This window comes from Lepisosteus platostomus, chromosome 24, assembly GCF_059453375.1.
Source record: "Lepisosteus platostomus isolate fLepPlt1 chromosome 24, fLepPlt1.hap1, whole genome shotgun sequence".
In the NCBI taxonomy this organism is placed as follows: domain Eukaryota; kingdom Metazoa; phylum Chordata; class Actinopteri; order Semionotiformes; family Lepisosteidae; genus Lepisosteus; species Lepisosteus platostomus.
Window position 1 is genome coordinate 17,494,415 of NC_142634.1, and position 20,896 is coordinate 17,515,310.

The following is a 20,896-nucleotide window of genomic DNA, read 5'->3' on the forward strand; positions in this document are numbered from 1 at the left end:
GATTATTAGGAGGCCATGATTGGTAAGGGCCAATGGGAAATGTGGGCAGGACACCGGGGTTACACCCCTACTCTTTTAGAGAAGTGCCCTGGGATTTTTAATGACCACAGAGAGTCAGGACCTCAGTTTTACGTCTCATCCAAAGGACGGCACCTGTTTACAGTATAGTGTCCCCATCACTATACTGGGGCATTAGGACCCACATGGACCACAATGTGAGCGCCTCCTGCTGGCCCCACTAACACCTCTTCCAGCAGCAACCTTAGTTTTTCCCAGGAGTCTCCCATCCAGGTACTGACCAGGCTCACACCTGCTGAGCTTCAATGGGCTGCTAGTTGTGAGTTGCAGGGTGATATTGCTGCTGACTAAACCTATTATTTGTTCCTTAGCAGTACACTAGTATGTTTTAACTGTCTCTGCATAGAATTAATTTGTTCTGCATTAATGGATTACAATATATTATCTGTGAGGAACATGCACGCATTTTTATGAAGAAGTGACGTGTCGGGACGTTGAAAATAAAAAAATATTTTTACACGTCTGTAAAAATTGCATGGGAAATAAACAATATCTCCATTAAACCGCTAGATGGCAGTATTTCTCTTTCTCATGTTGGAAAACGGTGTTCTGCTGGGCAGGGATGTCTGCTTGAGTCGCCGTGGTTTGTCGAACGCTTGTACTCCTCAGACCAGTTTTATGACGACCGCTGATTACATATTAATTACCTCTTAAATGTTTCGTGTCTATTTAATTATATACATCTGTAAGACAAACACCGTGAACGTGAAGAAAATGCAAATATTACAAAGGCACCCATATATTAAAAGCGAAGATATCACAAGAAACGCCATCTTAAATAAACTTGGTCTGCAAGCACCTATGCATATTTTTTACAAGAAGAAGAGCCAAGTTTATTACCTGTTGTTACTTTGGGTTTGATATAATAGTGCCCTGTAATTGTATAGTATTTTTAAATCTAATTTGTGTATTTTGAGTTGGAAATGTTCTTTAATTATTGATGGTAAGGATAAATGTTTTATATATACTAAAAATATTGGTGGGTGGCCTAATCGTATATAAATATGCGTTGTTTCTGCGATTTGAAGCCGTGTCTACAACACAGTTAACAAATAAACATATACAGTGTATGTGTGTGTGAAAATTAGCTTGTAGTAGTTTGAATACATTTCGCTAAAATTTACAAAAAATTGGTTCATTACGAAAATGAGCATACAATTATGGTCTGTTGTATTTCATATTGTATTTTTCTTTACTGCCATTCAAAACAATTTGTTTTAATCAACAAGCCATCAAACGTATCATACAGCTCTTACGAAACAATGGCAGTGTGAAACAGAAAGCAGAAATCGTCTACCAAAATACACAATACAAGGTATTGCAGCAGCGCTCTTTCTCTTCCTGCAAATAAGAGGTCATTATTAAAACATTAGAACTGCAGAATAGAACAGTTCAATGCCAGTCAGAATAGCAGTATATTCTGACAACACACTCAAAGCGCAGAGAGCACACAATGCGAGCAGGAGGCAGCAAAACGGAAGCAGAATGGAGCAGAAGGAATGTGGAATCGGCGGTGAATGGGTGACCAAAGTTTAAATACGTTCTGCTTGAAGCTCAGACCAGATTCATCCCAGAGTAAGCAAACAAAAGGCCCAAACTATATTGTTTAAAACATACATTGAGTAAATATAATAAGAAAGAAAGCACAAAATAACTGAAGGACAACAGACAATAGGCTCATGTTAAAGGAGAGAAGTAGAACAGATTTAGATTAAAAGGATATTAGAGAGGCTGAGAAGGGAGAGAACAAAGCGATGGAGGTTAAAATGAGTAATAGTTTTATTCCATTGTATGCATGCATTTCGTACTCATACATCTTGTTGGTATCAAACAAGCCAATGAACATAAAAGCTGGATGTCCTGTGTATATACTGTATATAGCATGTCAAATCAACGTCTTCTTGATGAAGAAGTGCACAATTGGCTTATTCTGGTGATATGGCACTCTTACTGTATAACAGGCACTGGACGCATTTTTTCACATCTGAGTGAAGAAGGTCTGGAACTGGGGCGGCGCAGCGGCGCAGCGGTCAGCATCACTGCCACAGTCCTGGAGCCCTGGGTCAGCGCTGGGCCTGGGGTGCTTCTGCAAGGAGTCTGTGCTCTGTGCTCTCATGTGGGTTTGCCCCAGGAGCTCAAGTTCCCTCCCATTGTCCCAGAGAGCTGCTGGTAGATTCACTGGCCCTGGTGTGAGTGTGCGTGCCCTCTGAACTGATGGGCTGGCTTCCTGTCTCACGCGTGTTTCTTTCTGGGATCGGCTCTGGCTCCACTGCAGCCCTGTGTGGGATAAGGCAGTTAGATAATGGATGTATGTCTGGAACTGTGTGTTTAATGTGTAAGGATGATTTGGGGTGATTTAGTTTAGCAGCTGCCATACACTCAAGACCCCATGAGCCTTGATGGCCTGAAAAGGGACCTACCGTACTCTCAAGAGGGGAACACTGTAGAGAGAAACTGCATTTCCTTCACCTGTTTGTCATTTGGAATCAGGTCTTTTGTTCCTCTTAATAAGAAAAAGCCCCATGAGCCTAAGCAATATGATGCAATGCTGTCATGTCTTGCTCACATACAAAATAAAGCAGAGCAGAGACACGATGTAAGAAGTGGATGAGTAGCACTCGATGTTAAAAAGAGCAATCAAGCACTACACCTAATAACCGACAAATCCTCGGTCTCAGAAGTTATATGCATCAGATATTCAAAACACATAGTGTTAGGAGTATACTATACATCAGTAAACATAGACTTCAACTATAATGCTGGCTTATATAATGAAATCGTGGATGCATATATAAAGGCAGAAGTTTTGTACTCTGTTTGGTTTTTACTTTCCCCACATAGATTCAGAAAAGCCATCAGGGACATCAGAAACAGAAACAGAAAAGGCAGACATGGTTAATGATTATGGTTGTGCACAGTTTGTCAAAGCACCTCCAAGAGGGAATGCCTGTATTGATCTAGTCTTTTCAAACAATCAGGATGGAGTGAGGAAAATAGAGGTGAGAGAACCATTAGGGAACTGTGATGATAATATGGTATGCTTTGGAGTATATCTGGAAATAGTACTGTCAGAGAGCAAAAAAAAGGTTTTGACAGAGTTACAGCAGAATGGGACAAGGTACTGTATATGCAGATTCAGTGAAGAATCATTGGCAACAGTTGAAAGTAATTTTTCTTGTTGCACACCACAAATTCACAATCGAGTAAACCAAAGGCTATATAGTGGCCCAAACGTTTTTACAAATTAATTAAGAAAAACTTCTTGGCCTGGGTGTAGTCTTACTAGTTCTCTGTGCCTCATTATGACCCTCTAAAGACAAACCAGCTTCTGAAAACAGATTGGTTGGGTTGTTAAGGAGACAGATTAAAACAAGAGCAACATTCAGTTATGGAACAGCAGCACAGGTCGAAAAGGTCTCTAGAAAAGCTACAGTAAGAGAGAGAGAGGAAGGAATGTTGTGATGGAGACTAAAACACATACTTTAAATTTTCTCAACAAAACAACAGAAAAAGAACAATGAGAGATAAAATAAGGCTGAGTGCCTGGATGGCCAGGCCATCACAGCCCAAACTGGAGCAGCCCTGTGGACTCGCCAAAGACCAGGAATAGAGTAACAGGTGAGTTTGGTTAAGAAGAAAGCAAGCTTGTCATTTAGCAACCTTTAATCCCAAAGATCAAAGTCTGAAAAGGCCCGATCACAACAATTATACATAATCATTTAATATGAAATATGGCAGTTAATCCTTCACATTTGCACATCACATTTAATTGATGCATTATCAGGTTTTCTTCAATATTAACATCATGTCTTCCTGTGTACAGTAAAGGGAAATAGCTAGATTGTGCACCAGAAAATGCAGATTTACCACATTTACTTTTGCCACAAAGCAGCAGCAGCCCCCCTACACAACAAATCAGGCAGAGAAATTACTTCAGAATAGAATTAAGGTAGAGGGTAGAGGGCAGAATTTAGCCAGGACACCAGGGTTCACAACCCTACTCCTTTGAAAAGTTGCAAATGAATGGCAACGTTAGTTTAATGTCTCATTCAAATGACAGCATCCTTAACCGGACAGTTTTTCCAGTCCCCATACTGGAGCATTGCATTGAAAATTCTGCTCTCAAAGCCCCACCTACCATTTACAGCAGCACAATGTCTCCCATCCTAGCAGTGACCAGGCTCAGCCTTGTTGAACTCCCAGGGTAAAAGTGTACGTTCTAAACCGCATGTGGATGTATCGCCTCATTTTGAATACTGTTCACATGTGGTCTTTGGTCAGCATGTTACAAATAACTGTTTGGAATCAGCTAGTTACATTCCCAGGCTTAAAGGGATTGTATACCTTGACTTGCTTAAAGCACTGAATCTTGTTCATATTAAACAGGCCAACTAAAGTCATCTTCTTCAGAATCAGAACTGGCACACAGACGAGAAGACAAGCAGAAAACTACATGGAAGTGACTTCAAAACTAAAAAGAAAGAGGTACCTGTTTTATAAAACCACCACGGGGGTCCAGAGTAAGCTACCCAACTCTGATGTTCAAGCTGATGCATTCAATAAATATCAGGTTGACTTCGCTAGATTAATTAGCTACTAGAATCCACATGAGTTACAGGGGGCAGATGTCTTTCTCTTGTTTCTAACATATTTTATTTTTCTAAGTTCTCCGTGTGTAATGAAAATAAATACAACTATCAAATGTGTTTTTCCTTCAGCTAGAAAACTACAGCCTAATAATAGCACTGAACCATGAAAAAGAAATCCAACTGAATACCAACTAATTCATATTCAGGGTTAAGTGAAAATGTGCAACTGTTGTTTGACTGCCATTGTTCCTGGGAGAATGCCAACCTAAAGGACTGGTGGGAAATCATCACTCTGGGACATTCAGCATGGCAAATTGCCAAAATCATTGAAATACAAAAAGCTTTTCACTTTGGTCAATCAGGACTGCTATTGGTGCATTAGCGTGAATGAATTATTGTAATCCTCGTCAGAGCTGCAGTTAATTACAATTACTCACGCTGACAGGTAATTTATTTCAGGTACTGTAACTGTATTAACTGTAATATTCACTAATTCCTCCAAGGTGCAGTATGAAACAGCAGATGTAATTGCATTATAAATTACAGAGAACACCGCTTGTGTGCACAGCTCTGAACGGGGACTGTCGGCTCAGCGGTGCCGATACCGTCAGGCTCTGGGACTGGATTGGATGACAGAACTGGTCGCACCTTCTCAGTAGCAGCCCATGGGAAACAAAAAGGTCTAGTGCCTCCCCTCTACAACCCGGATTTGTTATGGACTGGTACATGCAGGCAACTCTAGAACGGTAGTTCACTGTGTCTGATTGCGTCCATGTCTGACGGTTCAGTAAAACTATCAGAATAAGACTACAGAGAAGGATCCCAGAATTCCTATAGCATTCTGGGATGAATGAATTGGAAAAATCATATATGTGATATAAGGGTCTGGTCACACAGGCCACCTGAGTGTCAAACTTCGCTCCAATTGCTACAAAACCCTTCCCTGCCACACGGCCTCATCCCGAGACCCTGCCGCGTGACCTTGAGGTGCAGCGAGCTTCAGCGTCTCGTGTTTTCAGCCCCTCCGCTCGGAGCTGAACGCGACAGGAAGCGGGTGTTTGTGCGTCAGCGCTGGCCCAGGTCTGTGCCAGAGAAAGGGGGACCCTTGGTTCTTTGTGCTCCTGGATTGAAGAAGCTGTTCAGCTGTGTGGTTCCCTTCAGCCCTCTCAGTTAGTCTCCAGCCCCCTGCCCTCCTGGGGGTCCTCCTCGTTGTCTGCTACCTGAAGCCCACCTGACCAGCATTGTTCCAGCTGGGAAACAAAGCCACTGCCGCAGGTGCTTGGAATAAAAGACACGTCTATCTCTTATCTTCTTATCTGTAATTCCCTGTTGCTCATGCGGGGGCCATGCTTGCCTGCGTTTAGCAAACATTGACATCAGCAGTACATGCGGCGCGGGCTTGTGTGCATGTAGAAGCTTTACACATCTATATAGACTGTACACACGCGGAGGGAAATACAGTTTTTCCAAAACCTAGATCTGCAGCACTAAATCATTTTCATTTCTTTTGTAGTGCTCTTCTTATGAAGACATTCTAAAAGACGACACAATTGAGGGAACTGGGTAATAAGCTATTAAAAAACAGCAAGAATAATTAAATGTTGTTTTTGTACACAGGGATAGAAAAAGAAATAGTACGTGAAATATAAATAAAAGAGAGCTTCAACAAGAGGCAGTGCAGCTCATTTCAAATCAAATAGAAAGACAAGCAAGTACATTAAAGTATGATAATCTGTACAGGAATGATGTTGATTTAATCGGTAAATAATGGTTTCGGCACTTCTCATTAAGAATGGACATCAGTCCAGGTTTGGATTCTATGAAACACATTGGAAACGGAGAGCAGGTCACTCAGGAACGTGTCCTTACTCAGCTTTCTCCGTCCTTGCTGTTCTCATTCCTGACCCTGCCTGGTTTCTTCGCGAGCGTGTGAGGGCGCAGGGTGGCCAGAATGAGCCGGGCCACTGCTCCAGCTCTGTTCGTTTGTGCTCATCTCCCCACCCCCACTCTCCACAAACACACCTTGACAAACTCCCCCCTCCCCCTTCCCATTGTTGTAATGGATTCCCCCGGTCTGCTCCTGCGGGAGAGAGCGCGCGCAGCGCCCTTATAAATCACCCGCTCAGCCCTGCTCCCCATCCCCCCTCACCCAGAGCGCGAGCGGCGCTGGCACACCGGAGCGCCGAGCTCCGAGCTCCTGCCTGGGGCTGGGAAATCCTATTACCCTGCAAATAGGAGACAGAGGGAAGGTCACAGCATTAATTACAGCAGGGCCCCCGAACCGCCACTGCCTCGCTGAGCCCTTCACCACACATCCTTAGAGCTTCCCCTGCAGCTGCAGGAGAGCTGTGGCTCTGTGCTCAGCGCGCAGTGAGCCTCCAGCTCCCTTTACAACGGAGTGGATCCGCATCATATCTTAGTTCCCGATATTGTCCATATCTGATCCACAGAGAGAGCCGGCACGGGGACGTGGGTTTCCACCAGGTGCTCTGGTTTCCTTCCACAGTCCAAAGACCTGCTGGTATGTTGGTTGGCTTCTGGGACAATGGGCCCTGGTGTGAGTGTGTGTCTTGTGTGGCCTGAGATGGTTGGCCCTGTGCTCTTAGCCTGCTGGGATAGGCTCCGGACCACTGTGATCCTGCACAGGAAAGTTGATGATGATGATGGGATAATAACAGTCTACAGTGATTAGAGATGTGTAATTCTTATGGTAGCAATTCTTGGCCTTCATGCAAGGCATGTTCTTAGACATGCTGGACTGTGAGAGAGGTTGATGCCAATGCTTCTTTCTTTCTCTCTGTTGCACACTGGGGCTTTGGGCTTCTCAAGGTCACTGGCAAATTGGTGTGGCTCTCTACACTGGAGGCTGGCTGGAAAAGTGATTTTAATGCTTTGTGGATACAACCAGAAGCACCTACCACTGACATATCACTCAGATTCTGAGAGTCACTCACTGTCTGGGCCTGTCCTGAAAGGCATTCACAAAGTTATTCCAATGGACTGCTTCAGGATCAGTAAAAACAAGGACCTGCAGATGTTAAAATGAATGAATAGCAAGTGCTTACAGCCACAAGCTACAAAGACACAGTATTGAACCTGTTTGTCTGGAATCTTTCAGGAAGTGGCAGGACGAGAGCACTGGATCAATAATCTGCTGGGAACCAAAGAAGCATCTCTTACTTGTGACCCTACTAGTTATCGTATATATTCTCAAGCTGGCATCAAGGTTGTGTTCTGCTGTGTGTTGGTTTTATCTGAAATGCAAAAAATATTCATGCCTGAAATACATACACAATGTTCGATTGAGCTCAAAGTGAATGTGTCTTATGGTAGCTTGCATAAATTGTCCAATAACTTAATCATATCATAAGACAGTGAAGGACAGTGCAAGAGAAAAATGTACATTCGTTAAAAGACAAATATGTTTCATTGCCTCAGCAAACCAATTTTTTACAACAAATATTTACTGTTCTATCCCTTATTTATACTGATGCTCTCCATGTAGAGTATTGTTTACCATACTACATAGGGAATACAAAGATGGTTCATTCCACAGGAGTTTGCACCTTTGATGAAATGCACTTCCAAAACCTCTGTTTGGCGGAATTCTGTCCCTAATTCCCCCGGAGAGCCAGTTTAAAGCTCTGTGGGACTCGGGAATGTCACCTTGAAGCTCCCCTGTAATGGTAATCCAAAGAACACCCCTGGGACTGCAGTGGAGAGGAATGTAGCGAGAGGTGTGTTCAAGAGGCAAGGTATTGCTTAAACTCTGAGGGTATCTATCTTGTCCATGTTTGTACATTACTGCTGAGAGCAGAGCCAGGTTTTCTTCCTGGTCTTCAATGAAATGCACAAAGACCCCCCAGGGAGAGAACTGTGCAGGGCCTAGCCTGCCTCTCATTACTCTTACATTAAAACTAGTCATGGGGAAAATTGCTACAACCCCCCACACACACACCAGAGGACCACCTGGTTATAGCAGGAGGAAACAATGTGTGTATCTGGCAAGGGTATGGTACAGAACCTTTATACTACCACGGTACCAAATCAGATAACTTATGGACTTTGTTAATAGTGCTGACACATTGCAAAAATCATGCACAAAGCAAGAAACCCAAAAATGCTAATTAAAAATCTATTTTATAGCTTTACAGCATAGACAAACCAGAGCACAGATGTTCCTAATTGAGGATGCTTTGTTTTTAAATTTGCTGCATGTGATACAGCACGATTATATGATATAGCTTATGGGCAGTCATGCATGAAAATGCATAAATGTATTATTAAAAAAACAAAGTCTAATTTATTTGTTTAGGTAAGAGTGTACTATCATACTATACAAATAGGAAAAATACACAAGTTTAAAAAGGTAGTGTCCCTAGGGTTTTGACTATCAGACTCAACATAGCATTGCAATAACTAACTGCACCATGCTAAAATGTTAAGATTTCTTTATTGTTTGATGGACTTCAATTACTGTCACAGCAGAGTATGATGTGAAGAACTGGGTATGAGGAGGAAATGCATCAAAGTACCAGGTTCTTGTTTCCAAAACATCTGCAGTGACAGCAACATAAAAAAGGCTGATACTCAGCATAACAAAAAGAAGATGTTTGTGTTTCAGTCATCTGGAGGACGATGAAGTTAGGCCTTTGTGAAGATATGAAGTGTGCAAAACTTGAGCTGGTAAAAGAATGACTCAGAGGCTCAGGGAGGATTTCCAAGAGCCCAGAGTTGCTTGCAGATGATGTTAAACACAAAGTCCTCCAAGACTGATCAGATCAGGGTTGAGTGTTACAGCATGGAGCTACAGCTGAGCTGCACTGTGGCCTCACAGCAGTCACTGGAAGGTCTGCAAGACATCTCCACTCATCCACTTATCTGAAGAAAGTGTTTAAGGTACTGTAAGTATAATAATAAAATAATAATAATAATAATAATAATGATGATGATGATGATGATGATGATGATGATGATTATTATTATTATTATTATTTATTGTTCAAGTAGGAAAATAAAACCCCAGGACACAATGTGTAGTAATAAAGAAAAGACAAAATAGTACAATAAAAAGAAAATAATTAACTTGAACCATCATACAGGACAGAATGCAGGGCAATTGGACATAGGCCCTGGTAAAAAGGTGAGTTTGTAAGTTCTGGTTTACAGAGAGCCAAAGAATTGGTCTCTTGAAGAGTCGGAGGAAGAGCAGTCCATAACAAAGGAGCAGAGACAGGAAAAGCACAGCCATCAAAAGTCCAGGATTTAGTCCTGGGCACAGAGAGCAAAGGCCCTGCCTGGCTGAATGGTGCCTTGGAGAGGGAGTGTGAGTGTAAAGGAGCTCACTGATGTGTGATTGAGCCAGATAATTCACAGAGTAAAGTCAGTAACAACATCTTGTATTGAATCTGTGGCTTTACAGACAACCAATGTGGAGACTGAAGAGTAGGAGTGATATGCTGCCAGTGTCTGCTGTGAGCAGCGCAGCTACAGAGGTTTGGACATACTGCATGTTGTTGAGAAGAGAGGGAGAAGTTAGGGAGCCCATAGAGTACAGAGTTGCAGAATCAGCCACTCAGCTTCGGAAACTGAAGAAATTGGAAACTGCCTAATGCAGGCAAGATTTCTCAGATGAGAAAAAGACATCTTCATCAGATTTTTCACATGGGCCTCAAGAGAAAGGAGAGGATCAAGTGTGACTCCCAGATTCCTGACTATGGCTACTCGGGAATGGGGAAGCCATCAGCCATAACTGTGGAGCTCCCCAGCTTTTCCAGCCGACATTTGCTGCCCATCAATACAATTTCTGCTGTGTTGCTATCTAGCTTCAGCGAATGTGCTGATACACTACCAGAGCACCAGAAGAGATTTTGAGCAAGCCTCACAGACCAGACAAGTGCACAAGGACATGAGGAGCACTGGGTCACTGCCTCTTCACGCCCTGTTCCTCTGACCCGCCACACGGCGGCGCTGGAGAGCGTGATCAGCAATGGCCATAGCAATCTGCACACGCAGCGTAAGTGGCAGACCTGGGTTTTGACACACTTTCCAGGGTGCTAATCGACACCCCAGTAAAGAAAGACAGAGAAAAGTTGACAATCAAAAGACGAGCTTGGTGTAAGGCTTAACTAAAACATTTTTTTATTATTGTTATTCACATTGAAACAACAGAAACAGCAACATGTATTCATCTGCCTGCACTGGCAGACGGATCCCTGCCCCCACCCCCGACATCTCACTCCAGCCCACTCAGGCTTCACACGATACATAAGAGCTCCCAACAAAAGGCATACATCTCGTCTGGCTTCCATACGGAGTACGCAATCCAGGAGCAATCGATTTCCAGCAATTAGGAAAAATATAGATTATATATATATGTACATACAAACTCTCTGAAGGACATAGTTTACAAAATTTGTGATGAGACAAAAATTCAGGATATTCTTGTTTGCAGACATGAGAACAATGGTGAATCCGGTCAAAAAAAAAAAGAAAGCGATCTACTGATGTTTTCACACATTCACATGAGAAAGATGAGAAAATCCATGTCTACCCCTGTCTTGCTTTGTGTATTAGTAGCACACCCGAAATGTCCTGGAGATGGATTTCGAGAGCACAACAGAATTAGACTGATCCTGTTTGAAGTTTTATTCAAATGTGTTCTTCTTATTAATTAACTTTGGATGAATGGAATTCACATTCTCTGGTGGCTATTTTATATTATAAACAAAGTACTCCAAACCAGATTATGTGCTAACAACACAAGTTGTATACTTACATGCACTTTTGTTCTCACTAAACAGAACCTTTTTTAAAAACACCCAACTGAAAATGAGTTATTTATTCCTTATTTTCAGTAAGCAGTTATGTTCAGCCATGCATCAGAGACTACTCTTGTTTAACCTTCTGACTTTACACAGCTTCTCCAACAGATGGCAAAGTGGAGCCTTTTCTCAGCACTCAGCTGCATGGCTGAGTCACATATGTTGCTGTTTATTGTTTTTTTTTCATAGATTTTCTGGGTTGGGGTGGAAAAAAACACACCATTCACCAAGAAGGCCTCAGCTGTTGTAGGGAATCGTCAATAATGGATTCAATGTTCTCTCCTTATGTTTTTCTTTAAAGCAAAAGCAGTGAAAATGGAGGTCAATAGGTACAAAACGAAATGAAGCAAGTATTTTAGAACCTCCTGTAGCATCCGGAGAACGGACACTGGGGACACGATCCTGTCTACGGAAAATACTTTTTTTAAAAGACTCGCCCTGCTCACTCCCTGCAGCTACAACACATTCTGTGAACCTGACCTAAAACCGCAAAGGTCCTATTTCACCCTCAAGTCCTTCTCAAAGAGGACACTCGCCACCAGTTGGGGACAAAATACAGCCACACATAAAGTGTTGGGGAAAATACTTTGATCTGTCTCAAGTCATCTCATGCCTGAAGATACAGTGTTCAGCAATTTCATTATTAAAGCCATGTTTGTTTTAACAGCTTGGTTTACATTTTCCACAGAGTGTACACCTACATATTTTCTGCAGGTTCTGGAAGTATAGGCAGTGTGGAACCCACTGAACAAACACCCTGGCTTTGTTCAAGAACTGGCTGCAGTTCCTTGGATCAGTGAACTATGAAGAAGGGTAAGATGGGGTGAACGGTCTCCTCTTGTCTGTAACCTCCCTTATTTTATTATGGATGAAAAAGAGGATTTAAAAAAATGTTTTAACACAATATACCAGGGGTGACCAAATCTAATCCTCAAGAGACACAGTCCAGCATATGTTATGGGTGAATCATCTAGTTTTATAAAACTGAAAAATCATCTATTTCTATAGAATGATTTCATTTTGTGAACAGATCCATGTGATTTCTTCAATTAAATTGTTTAGGGATCATTTGATGTGAAATACAAATATCCAGCTCACAGTTTGCCATTGCTAATTGAATTGAACCAATTAACCTGGTAATTGATAAATAATCAAAACTCACATGTGTTCCAATCTTTAGAAATTGATGTCTTCAGGGTGACCTATGAGACCTGCTGGACTGTGGCTCTTTAGGACCAAGGTTGGCTCACACATATTATGTACCACGTAAAACAAGAATAACAATTAAAGTTAATGCTCAGCATTATCATATAGACGCCCAAAATGTATTGCTTGATCTTCTGGAAATAAATCATGGGAAAAGTAATACAGGAATATAACATGGTCATTCATGAATAAGTAATCTAATAAGAAAAGCAATCTTCCATTAATGCTAGCATTAGTACTAATTCTTAACATAATTCTTACTTAATTCTTCAACATTGAAGAGTTTTTTTTTTATATTCCCTCCTTAGTAACTTCATGAAAGCAAATCAAGAACAGATGACAGTTTAAAAATAAATTTGCTTCTTCTTCTGAAACAAGTGATTTAAAAACCTTATTCAAGGAAAAATTAAAGCTTTCCTAAAGCTCAAATGTTGGTCAATCTAAAATTCTGAAATCTCTGCTTTAATAGAAAAGTGGTAATAAGATGATCTGACTATCGGGTAAAATAAAAGCTTAAATAATACTTATGGATTCTATGACTTTTATTTGGTATTTGGTGAGTGATCAGGACCAGAAATAGAAAGATATTTTACCCCTTCATGCCCCTGGAGCAGCAGGGGTTGTGGTGAAGGAGCACTTGGGACAAATGGCCTGGTCATTATTGTACAAGAATAATGACCTTCCTAAGAAGGAACAGAGAATCCATTACTGCATCATGTACTTCAAAAATAGTGACAAGTCAACAGTTTATGTCCAGAATACAGCTAGAGTGTTATATTGTAATTCCTCACCTACCGGTGTTGATTAGTCTTCCCTGCTGAACCCATAGATCTACATTATATCTGGAGTAGTTCATTTCTCTACTTAGTGAATTGAGTGACCCCAATAATCATCTGCACCCCAAGTTCCATTACTAAGATTGGAGTCATTGATTGGAGGTAGCAAAGAATACCACATACAGTATATGATTGATGTTTGAACCAAGAAACTTGTTAATTGATCACAGCACATTGGGCATATAAAGAGTAATTTACGTTTATCAGTGTTATTCTGTGACTCCTCAATAATTCTTAAACAGTGAAAATACAATAGCTTCAGTAAATACAGGCAAAACGGGGTTGTACCAAGATCCATAATATAAGATCACAGTATTAAATGAAGTCTCAACCATGAGAGTCCTATGCATGTCTGTTTAAAAAGCCACAATTTGCCTAGTGAGAGAGGTGCTCATGAGTCTAAACACATTCCTTTTCCACCATGCTGTACATTGCGAACAGCCAAATAAAAACAATGCATCTCACAGATTTTGTTATCAGTTTATTATGTTTACTAAAAATTCCTGACTTTGCTGGGGTGCCACAGGGTAATTTGAGTGTGTGCAGGTGCAGTACAACTGCAGACATTTTCTTTCATTTTTCAAACCAGGCTGTACATGTAATTGTGTGATTGATCCAGCTTTCTTCCTATCTGGAATCTTTTCTGTGTCTTAAACACTGAGCCATTGCTAAGGTTGTTCCCACTAATAACACATTTCTACAATCCAACAGAACACTCTTTGGACATGTCAGTCATTTCTTTCTTTCACTTTTTATGCAACCTATTGTCTTTTATTTATTTTTGTCTAAGTATTTCAAATGCATCAGTAAATCAGACAAACAAATCCTACAGTACAGTTAGGATTGTTGTGACAAATAGAATCCTTTTCACGTAGCTTATATATATATATTTGTTGGATAACTGTCAATTGAATTCAAAGGGATTTCTGATTTTTTTTTAAATGGGAATCGGAAAGAGGAAAACACTGGTACAAATCAAACGTAAGAAAGAAATATCACGATAGCCTCCTCCACCAACCAAGCTGGCAGATAATGTGTTAAAATTATCTTGCATGTTAGAAAAACAAGTAAAGCAGTAAAATATAAGTCCTTAGATTCCAAGGCTGAATGTCAGCTGATCTTCAGGGTTTTTGGTGAATTGCTACTAGGAATCATTTAATTTGACAATCTGTGTTGGCACAAACTCTCTGATCAAAGTGGAAGAGCCATGAATATAAGTTTTGTTCCTGTCCTTGCTTCTGTATGGATCAGGTGTGGAGCAGGAGGGGCATTCATGAACACGGAGGGGTGGAAAATCAAGAGGCTGATAAAAGAAAGTACTTTTCTTCAGTCATCGTCTATGTAACACTATAAAGAGCCTTGCATTTGTCTTGTGTTGAGGCTTTTCAGTAACACAAAAGGGAGACACAAAACAGTACTTTGAGATACTGAAGATGAAAAAATATTGGCATTGGTACAGTGTGTTTTTCTTAATATTGAAGGTGTGATGTCAAAATATCAACGCAATGCAGACAAAATCAAACACTTCAAAAACAAAAGACATTTGTCTTGGCATGTAATGTCAATGTGAATAGCACAGCATTATCAATAAAACAGCAAAAATCTGGAGGACAGACCTCACACCTTGTCAATTTCTTTGTTTAAGAATGAGAAATGTTATTATACATAACTGAAATCAGATCACATTATTCCCATAGAAGTCACTGGATTTGACTTCCAGTGTTCCCTATGACAACTTCCAGCACATTGGGGTACAGAATTAGCACGTGAACTGCAGTCAAGTCTGAACAGATATGGATTTAATCACTGTCTGGAGAACAGGTGATTAAATGTTATTCTGTTCTGTTTCCTGTGTGAATGTGTATGTGAATAGACTCAAATAAATTGTAAAATAGTTCAAGCTTGTGATGTTGAAGTTCTTGCCAATAATATTTCTCTGAATTTGCTGTTGACAGCAGGTAATGTCAATAGAATTAAAAGTGAAAAATCTTTATTTAAGAGAGGTGTGTCCATCAGATGCTGTTGTAATAATATTGATCACACCCACTGAGCCACTGATGTCAGTTTCTCTAACTGGTTAAACAAATAATGTTGCCTAAGTAACTGGCTCTCCTGTGCTCCATCTTAATCAATTTTCAGCATGTCTGTCATAACATAGCATACACCTGGGAGACTTGGATACTTTGACTTCATTATTCTTCATCATATTATTCAAACATGTATAACACTTAATACCTTAATCAGTATACACTGGTCGAGATTACCAGACACCCTGTATTGAGATACAGGCATGATAGAATTTGTTCCATTTTCTTCACTGTAAAGGATTTACAAAAAGCATCACATTGTGCCTCCCCTCTGCAACAGTCACACATTTGGACTTCAATTATCATTCATTCGCTTTTTAAGTACCGGCTAGATTTAACTTAATAAGGGCCATTACATTCAAATTAACTATTGAACAGATCAGAGAATGAACTGAATAAAGAACAGGTAAACATCTACTTGAGTTATCTGCACAGACTCAGCTATGTGGAAGGAGGTACCTGTATTAAGCCCATGAAGCTCTCAATCAAATACCGGTTAACCATAATCGGCACGGAAAATGTACATTACTCCTGAATTGCAAATGAAAGAGGAAGCATTGCCCTGATTTCTGTACTCAGTATCGTCTTGAGGAAACGCTGACGTGACTTTGAAACACACTGACAGTATCTGCAGCCCAGCCCTGGAGGGTGAAGAGGGGAGAGAGAGGACTGCATGGCTGGCCAACCAACCCTGCCCAGAGTTCCCCCTGACTTGGCCCAGGAGTGGGTTCCGGGCGTGGCAGGATGTGTGGGTCCATGGATCCACAGCAGTACCCCAAATTAGAGTCCGGATCTGAGCCTCAGGCCCTCTACCACACTGCTGTCTCACCCATCTCCTGGCTGGGGTGGGACAGAGGGGCACTGTAGCTGGAGTTACTGGCCAGGGAGAAGGGAGGGCTCGGCCCCCCACTGAAGACCTCCCCCGGAATGGGGTGCAGGGGTCCCGTGAGGCCCGGCTCAGGGCTAGGCGTGTCGGCGTGTGAGATCATGTCCGTGTACCTTTGGTTGTCCGAGGGGTGGTGGCCTGAGATGGGCCCTTCTAGGGGCCCCTGTCCCGAGCCAGGAAGGTAGTTGGACTCAGCGGGGGACTGGGCCTGGGAGGACGGGGGGCCATGAGGGAAGAAATCATAGTTGGCCCCAGGGCCATAGTAGTCCCCTTGGTAATCTAGAAGAAAGAGCAGAGAAGCAGAAAGCGGTTAGGCACAGTAACGGGAAGCAGTACCATGCTCCTGCTGTGGAAAGGACACATTTCGAAGCGTTAGTTTGTTTTTTCCCAGGATGGCTTAGAGGCGCAGTGGTCAGCACTGTGGCCCTGGGCTCAGTTCCTGGCGTGCTGTCAGTGCTCGCATGTTCTCCCCGAGTTCAGGTGGGTTTCCTCCAGGTTACCTCCAACCGCCCCAGGACATGCTGGTGGGTTAGTTGGCTTCTGGGAAAACTGGCCCTGATGTGAGTGTGAGTGTCTACCCTCCTTCGATTGACTAGTGTCCCGCCCAGGCTGCACCCTGCTTGCGCCCATTGCTTGGTGGGACAGCCTCCAGCTCCCCCTGTGATCCTGAAAACAAACACACTGCCCCTGCCTAAAGAGGATGGGGCGAAGTGGAAGTCTAATGAGCTGGGTATAAATGAATAGGCAACATGAAGGGTTCTCTTTTTTGTCAGAAAATAGAAAGACAGAGAGAAAGAAAAAGAAAAAACCCATGGTGAAATATCAAAAGATGAAGTCTGGTCTGAGATGTAAGCAAATTTTAACCGGTGCCATTTCGCAGAAGTGGATACGTGTTCTGAAAACAATTCTGTTCTAACACGTATATATTTACCAGGAGAATAACGTTGAGAAAGCACAGGTGGAGCTGAGAATGAGGGCTTCCCTTTGACAGGCAGGACCCTGGGTGAGCAGAGGGCTGGGAATTGTGAGCAGGCTAATGAAAGTATCTGACATCCACAGCACAGCCCAGTGAGACAGAGTATGAGGGGGCATGCTGAGGAGGAGGCATGTTACACTGAGAGCAGGAAAGGGAGATGCCCACGTCTTTGTCATTACATCTTCCCTGCCTAGTCCCACTCTGGCACGTCCCTGTAATATTCCAGTGCCCTTAGCAAGCAAGAAGCAATGACTGCCATTTAGACCTGCGCTGTGAAAATTGACAGTTCAGAAGATTGCAGGTGAAGATGCCATCACATTGTGTGTGTCTGACAGTCCTGCATCGTCACGTGTTACTTTCAGACCTGCAAAACTTCTTGTTTCTGACCCTTTCCATGTCGTTTACATAGTGTGAGGAAATGGCACCTGACAGGAATCACACAACTATTCAGAAGAAAAAAAGAGGTGGATTTTTAATGTCAATTTTAAACCGTCAATGTTTAGTTTCCTCATAATGCTGATTAATGATTAGTCATTTTGATGTGGTGTTGTCTTACTCTAAGGCTTAGTTGCTGTTCTGTATATGCTGATATTGTTGTCAACAGCAAAGGTAGGAGAAAGGAACCTTCTTTTGGGCATAAATTAGGAATGAATAATGCATGGTAGGCCATCAATTCAGTTTCTTCGTTAAACCACAAACACCTTTTTCCTGCACCTGCAGATTTCAAGGAAGGCATGAGAAGTGCTCTGTACATTCAATCTACAGCCTTCCTACCCTCTTCCATACTGCCTCTCACACTGCCCAAAACAAAATGCCTTTGTCGAGTATTAACATGGTGAAGCTTTAGAAAATATAGCGGTCTTTACTCCAGGCTCCATTTATTCCATGGGAAAATGCCGTAGGTGACCATTTAGCCTTGATTCTGTGGTCCATAAAGAATCTAAACTAAAATGTAGAATTGATTTCACAATTATGCTATTAAACATAATCACCTTTACTTGTGTTCGGCTTGCCCGTTAAGTGTTAGAAACTGGAGACGCCATGCCAAAGCTCTGTGTAAAGAAATCTAGGATATGTTTAGAGCCATAAAAATGAAAATTAATTTATGCACGTTGTGGACACTTCCTGATTTGTAATAGTCATTTCCTAGTGCCAACGTTTGGGTCTATACCCTACTTGCAGTAACCTATTTCCCTGACAACAAATCTAAATCATCTGACTCCCTAGCCCTAGAGATCTCATTAACTCAACCTAAATACACTATAATATAACCTATTCTTAGTTATACGCTTGTACTGGTTACCCCATAACCTAGTTCTGAAGACCTCATACCTTTGTCCTACTAGTAGTATGACTACCCTCCTAGTCCCTTGGTTCTTGTACATAATTTGCCTCCCACACCACCTACTAAAGCTCTGGACAAGATCAATGAACAGTGCTCCCCTTAAGACACAGTCAAAGATTTTACATTTTTATTGAGAAGAAGAATCAAATGTGTTAGGTGATGATTCAAAGAAATTGTTTATAGGCATTTTAAAAGGGCAACACTCATCTGAAAACTCTATGAGCTGGGGGAAGCAAGGTCTTAAGGTTACAGTTGATGTTGCCACAATATATTATAAATGCCTATCCCTTAACCCAGTGTCAACACCTGTTACATCTTGTGATGGATTCAGCATGATACCATGTGCATGCAGACCTATTTCTCTAGTACTTTTACAGTGAAAGTTCATTTATTGGTGCCTTTTATAGGGGCCACCTCTGCAAGACTTCTAAAAGATGCCATGTATGATAATAATCCTTATATTTATATAGCGCTTTTCTGGACACTCCACTCAAAGCGCTTTACAGGTCATGGGGATCCCCTCCACCAGCACCAGTGTGCAGCCCCGCCTGGATGATGCGACGGCAGCCAGAGTGCGCCAGAACGCTCACCACACACCAGCTCTCAGTGGGGAGGAGAGCAGAGTGATGGAGCCCTGTATGTACCGATATAATATCAATGTCTATGTATGATATAATATAAAGCAGATGGGTTATTTTACAAAAAGCAAATGAATACAATATCAGACAGATGGATAAGTGCCTTATCACCAAACTCTACCAGAGAAACCATCTGCAGTTACATGTCTCAATCACCAGGTTGCGCTGTCGCCTTCAGAGAAAAAAGCGGTACTTAAGGACATCTCGGTTACAGAGGGCAGTTGTTGCCAACCTTGCTCAGCTGAAGGAAGGTTTGAAGAATTGTGAGGATAAGACCTATAATAATACACTCCATGAACTGTGTGCATCCTTAATAGTCAAGGGGAAGGAAACAGGGAGTTCCGTGGAATTTGTGCTGCCAGTACTCTTCTGCTGCCCTCCATCAGAGCTGGAGCAGTCAGTTCAACAGCAACTGTTACTAATATCTCCAATTTGGCCTATACTGGGGATGAATCACACCTGGACATAAAGGATGACGAATATGTATTTTTCTCACTGGAGATTAAACAGTAACAGAAAGGTATCTGAGAAAGTACGTTCAGCATAAGAGGGTTAGTGAGGGCTCCAGTGCCTGCTTACCTATCTATATATCTGTTTGTCTTTACTGATATATACCTACCCAACCTTAGACAAGAAAGCATATATGTTCTGTAACAGCTCTTTACTTATCCACCCATTTATCTCCATCTATCTCATCTATTCAATCTATTCTACCTAATTATCCATTTATGCCTCAAATATCTCCATTTTCAGCAATTCGTCTCTCCATCTCCTCACCTATCTATCTTCACACATGAAAAATGTTCACACATCACTCTTTCGCCAAGCCTGCCTGCCTATCTATCTGCCTTCGCATTAATATTTAACAGACCCCAAGACCGTTTAGGGAGCTGCAGGACTGCTCTGATTCAGTCTCAGCAGCAAGCATCATTAGTAAATGAATACATTTCATGGAAGAGAAAGACTTAAAAGTAACTACCTCTCACCCTCCTCCAATCTTCTCTAGTGCTTCCACAAAAAAAAGAGCTTCATTGGAAACCTGGACGAGAATGTTGCGAAATTTCATCTTTCCCCGTTGTAGGTGCCCATTCCGTATGCTATGTAATGACCATTTCCCGTTTAATTAATACGCTGATGTCACCAATGTTTTTGTTTTGTTAAATCTCGTTAACGAAATATTAACGGGTATTTAAAAACAGACGGCCTTGAAGGAAGTTCAAAATCTGAATTAGATTCTGCAATGGTAAAAAAAAAGTCGAGTTCAACTACCAGATGAATTGTGAGCTGCGAAAGAGGGCGTGTAGAATCTGGAATTACTATTTTACTTCAATGCGAAGTACTGGCATGCGGATTATGTCACCTTCATCATTGCCCATGCTTACACTAAATTCAGGTTACAGATTTCAGCAAAGATAGTTTCACAAAACGAAT

At 41.7% G+C, this 20,896-nt stretch overlaps 1 protein-coding gene across 1 annotated transcript in view; it reads right to left on the reverse strand.

The window, feature by feature from the left end:
* Window positions 1-10,785: 10,785 nt before the first annotated feature.
* Window positions 10,786-20,896, reverse strand: part of lhx5 (LIM homeobox 5) — a 36,685-nt gene continuing 26,574 nt past the window's right edge. The window contains exon 5 of the mRNA XM_088618441.1: window positions 10,786-16,785. Within this exon, the coding sequence (XP_088474567.1) occupies window positions 16,430-16,785 (356 nt within the window). The 3' untranslated portion in view covers window positions 10,786-16,429. The remainder of the gene's footprint in view (window positions 16,786-20,896) is intronic.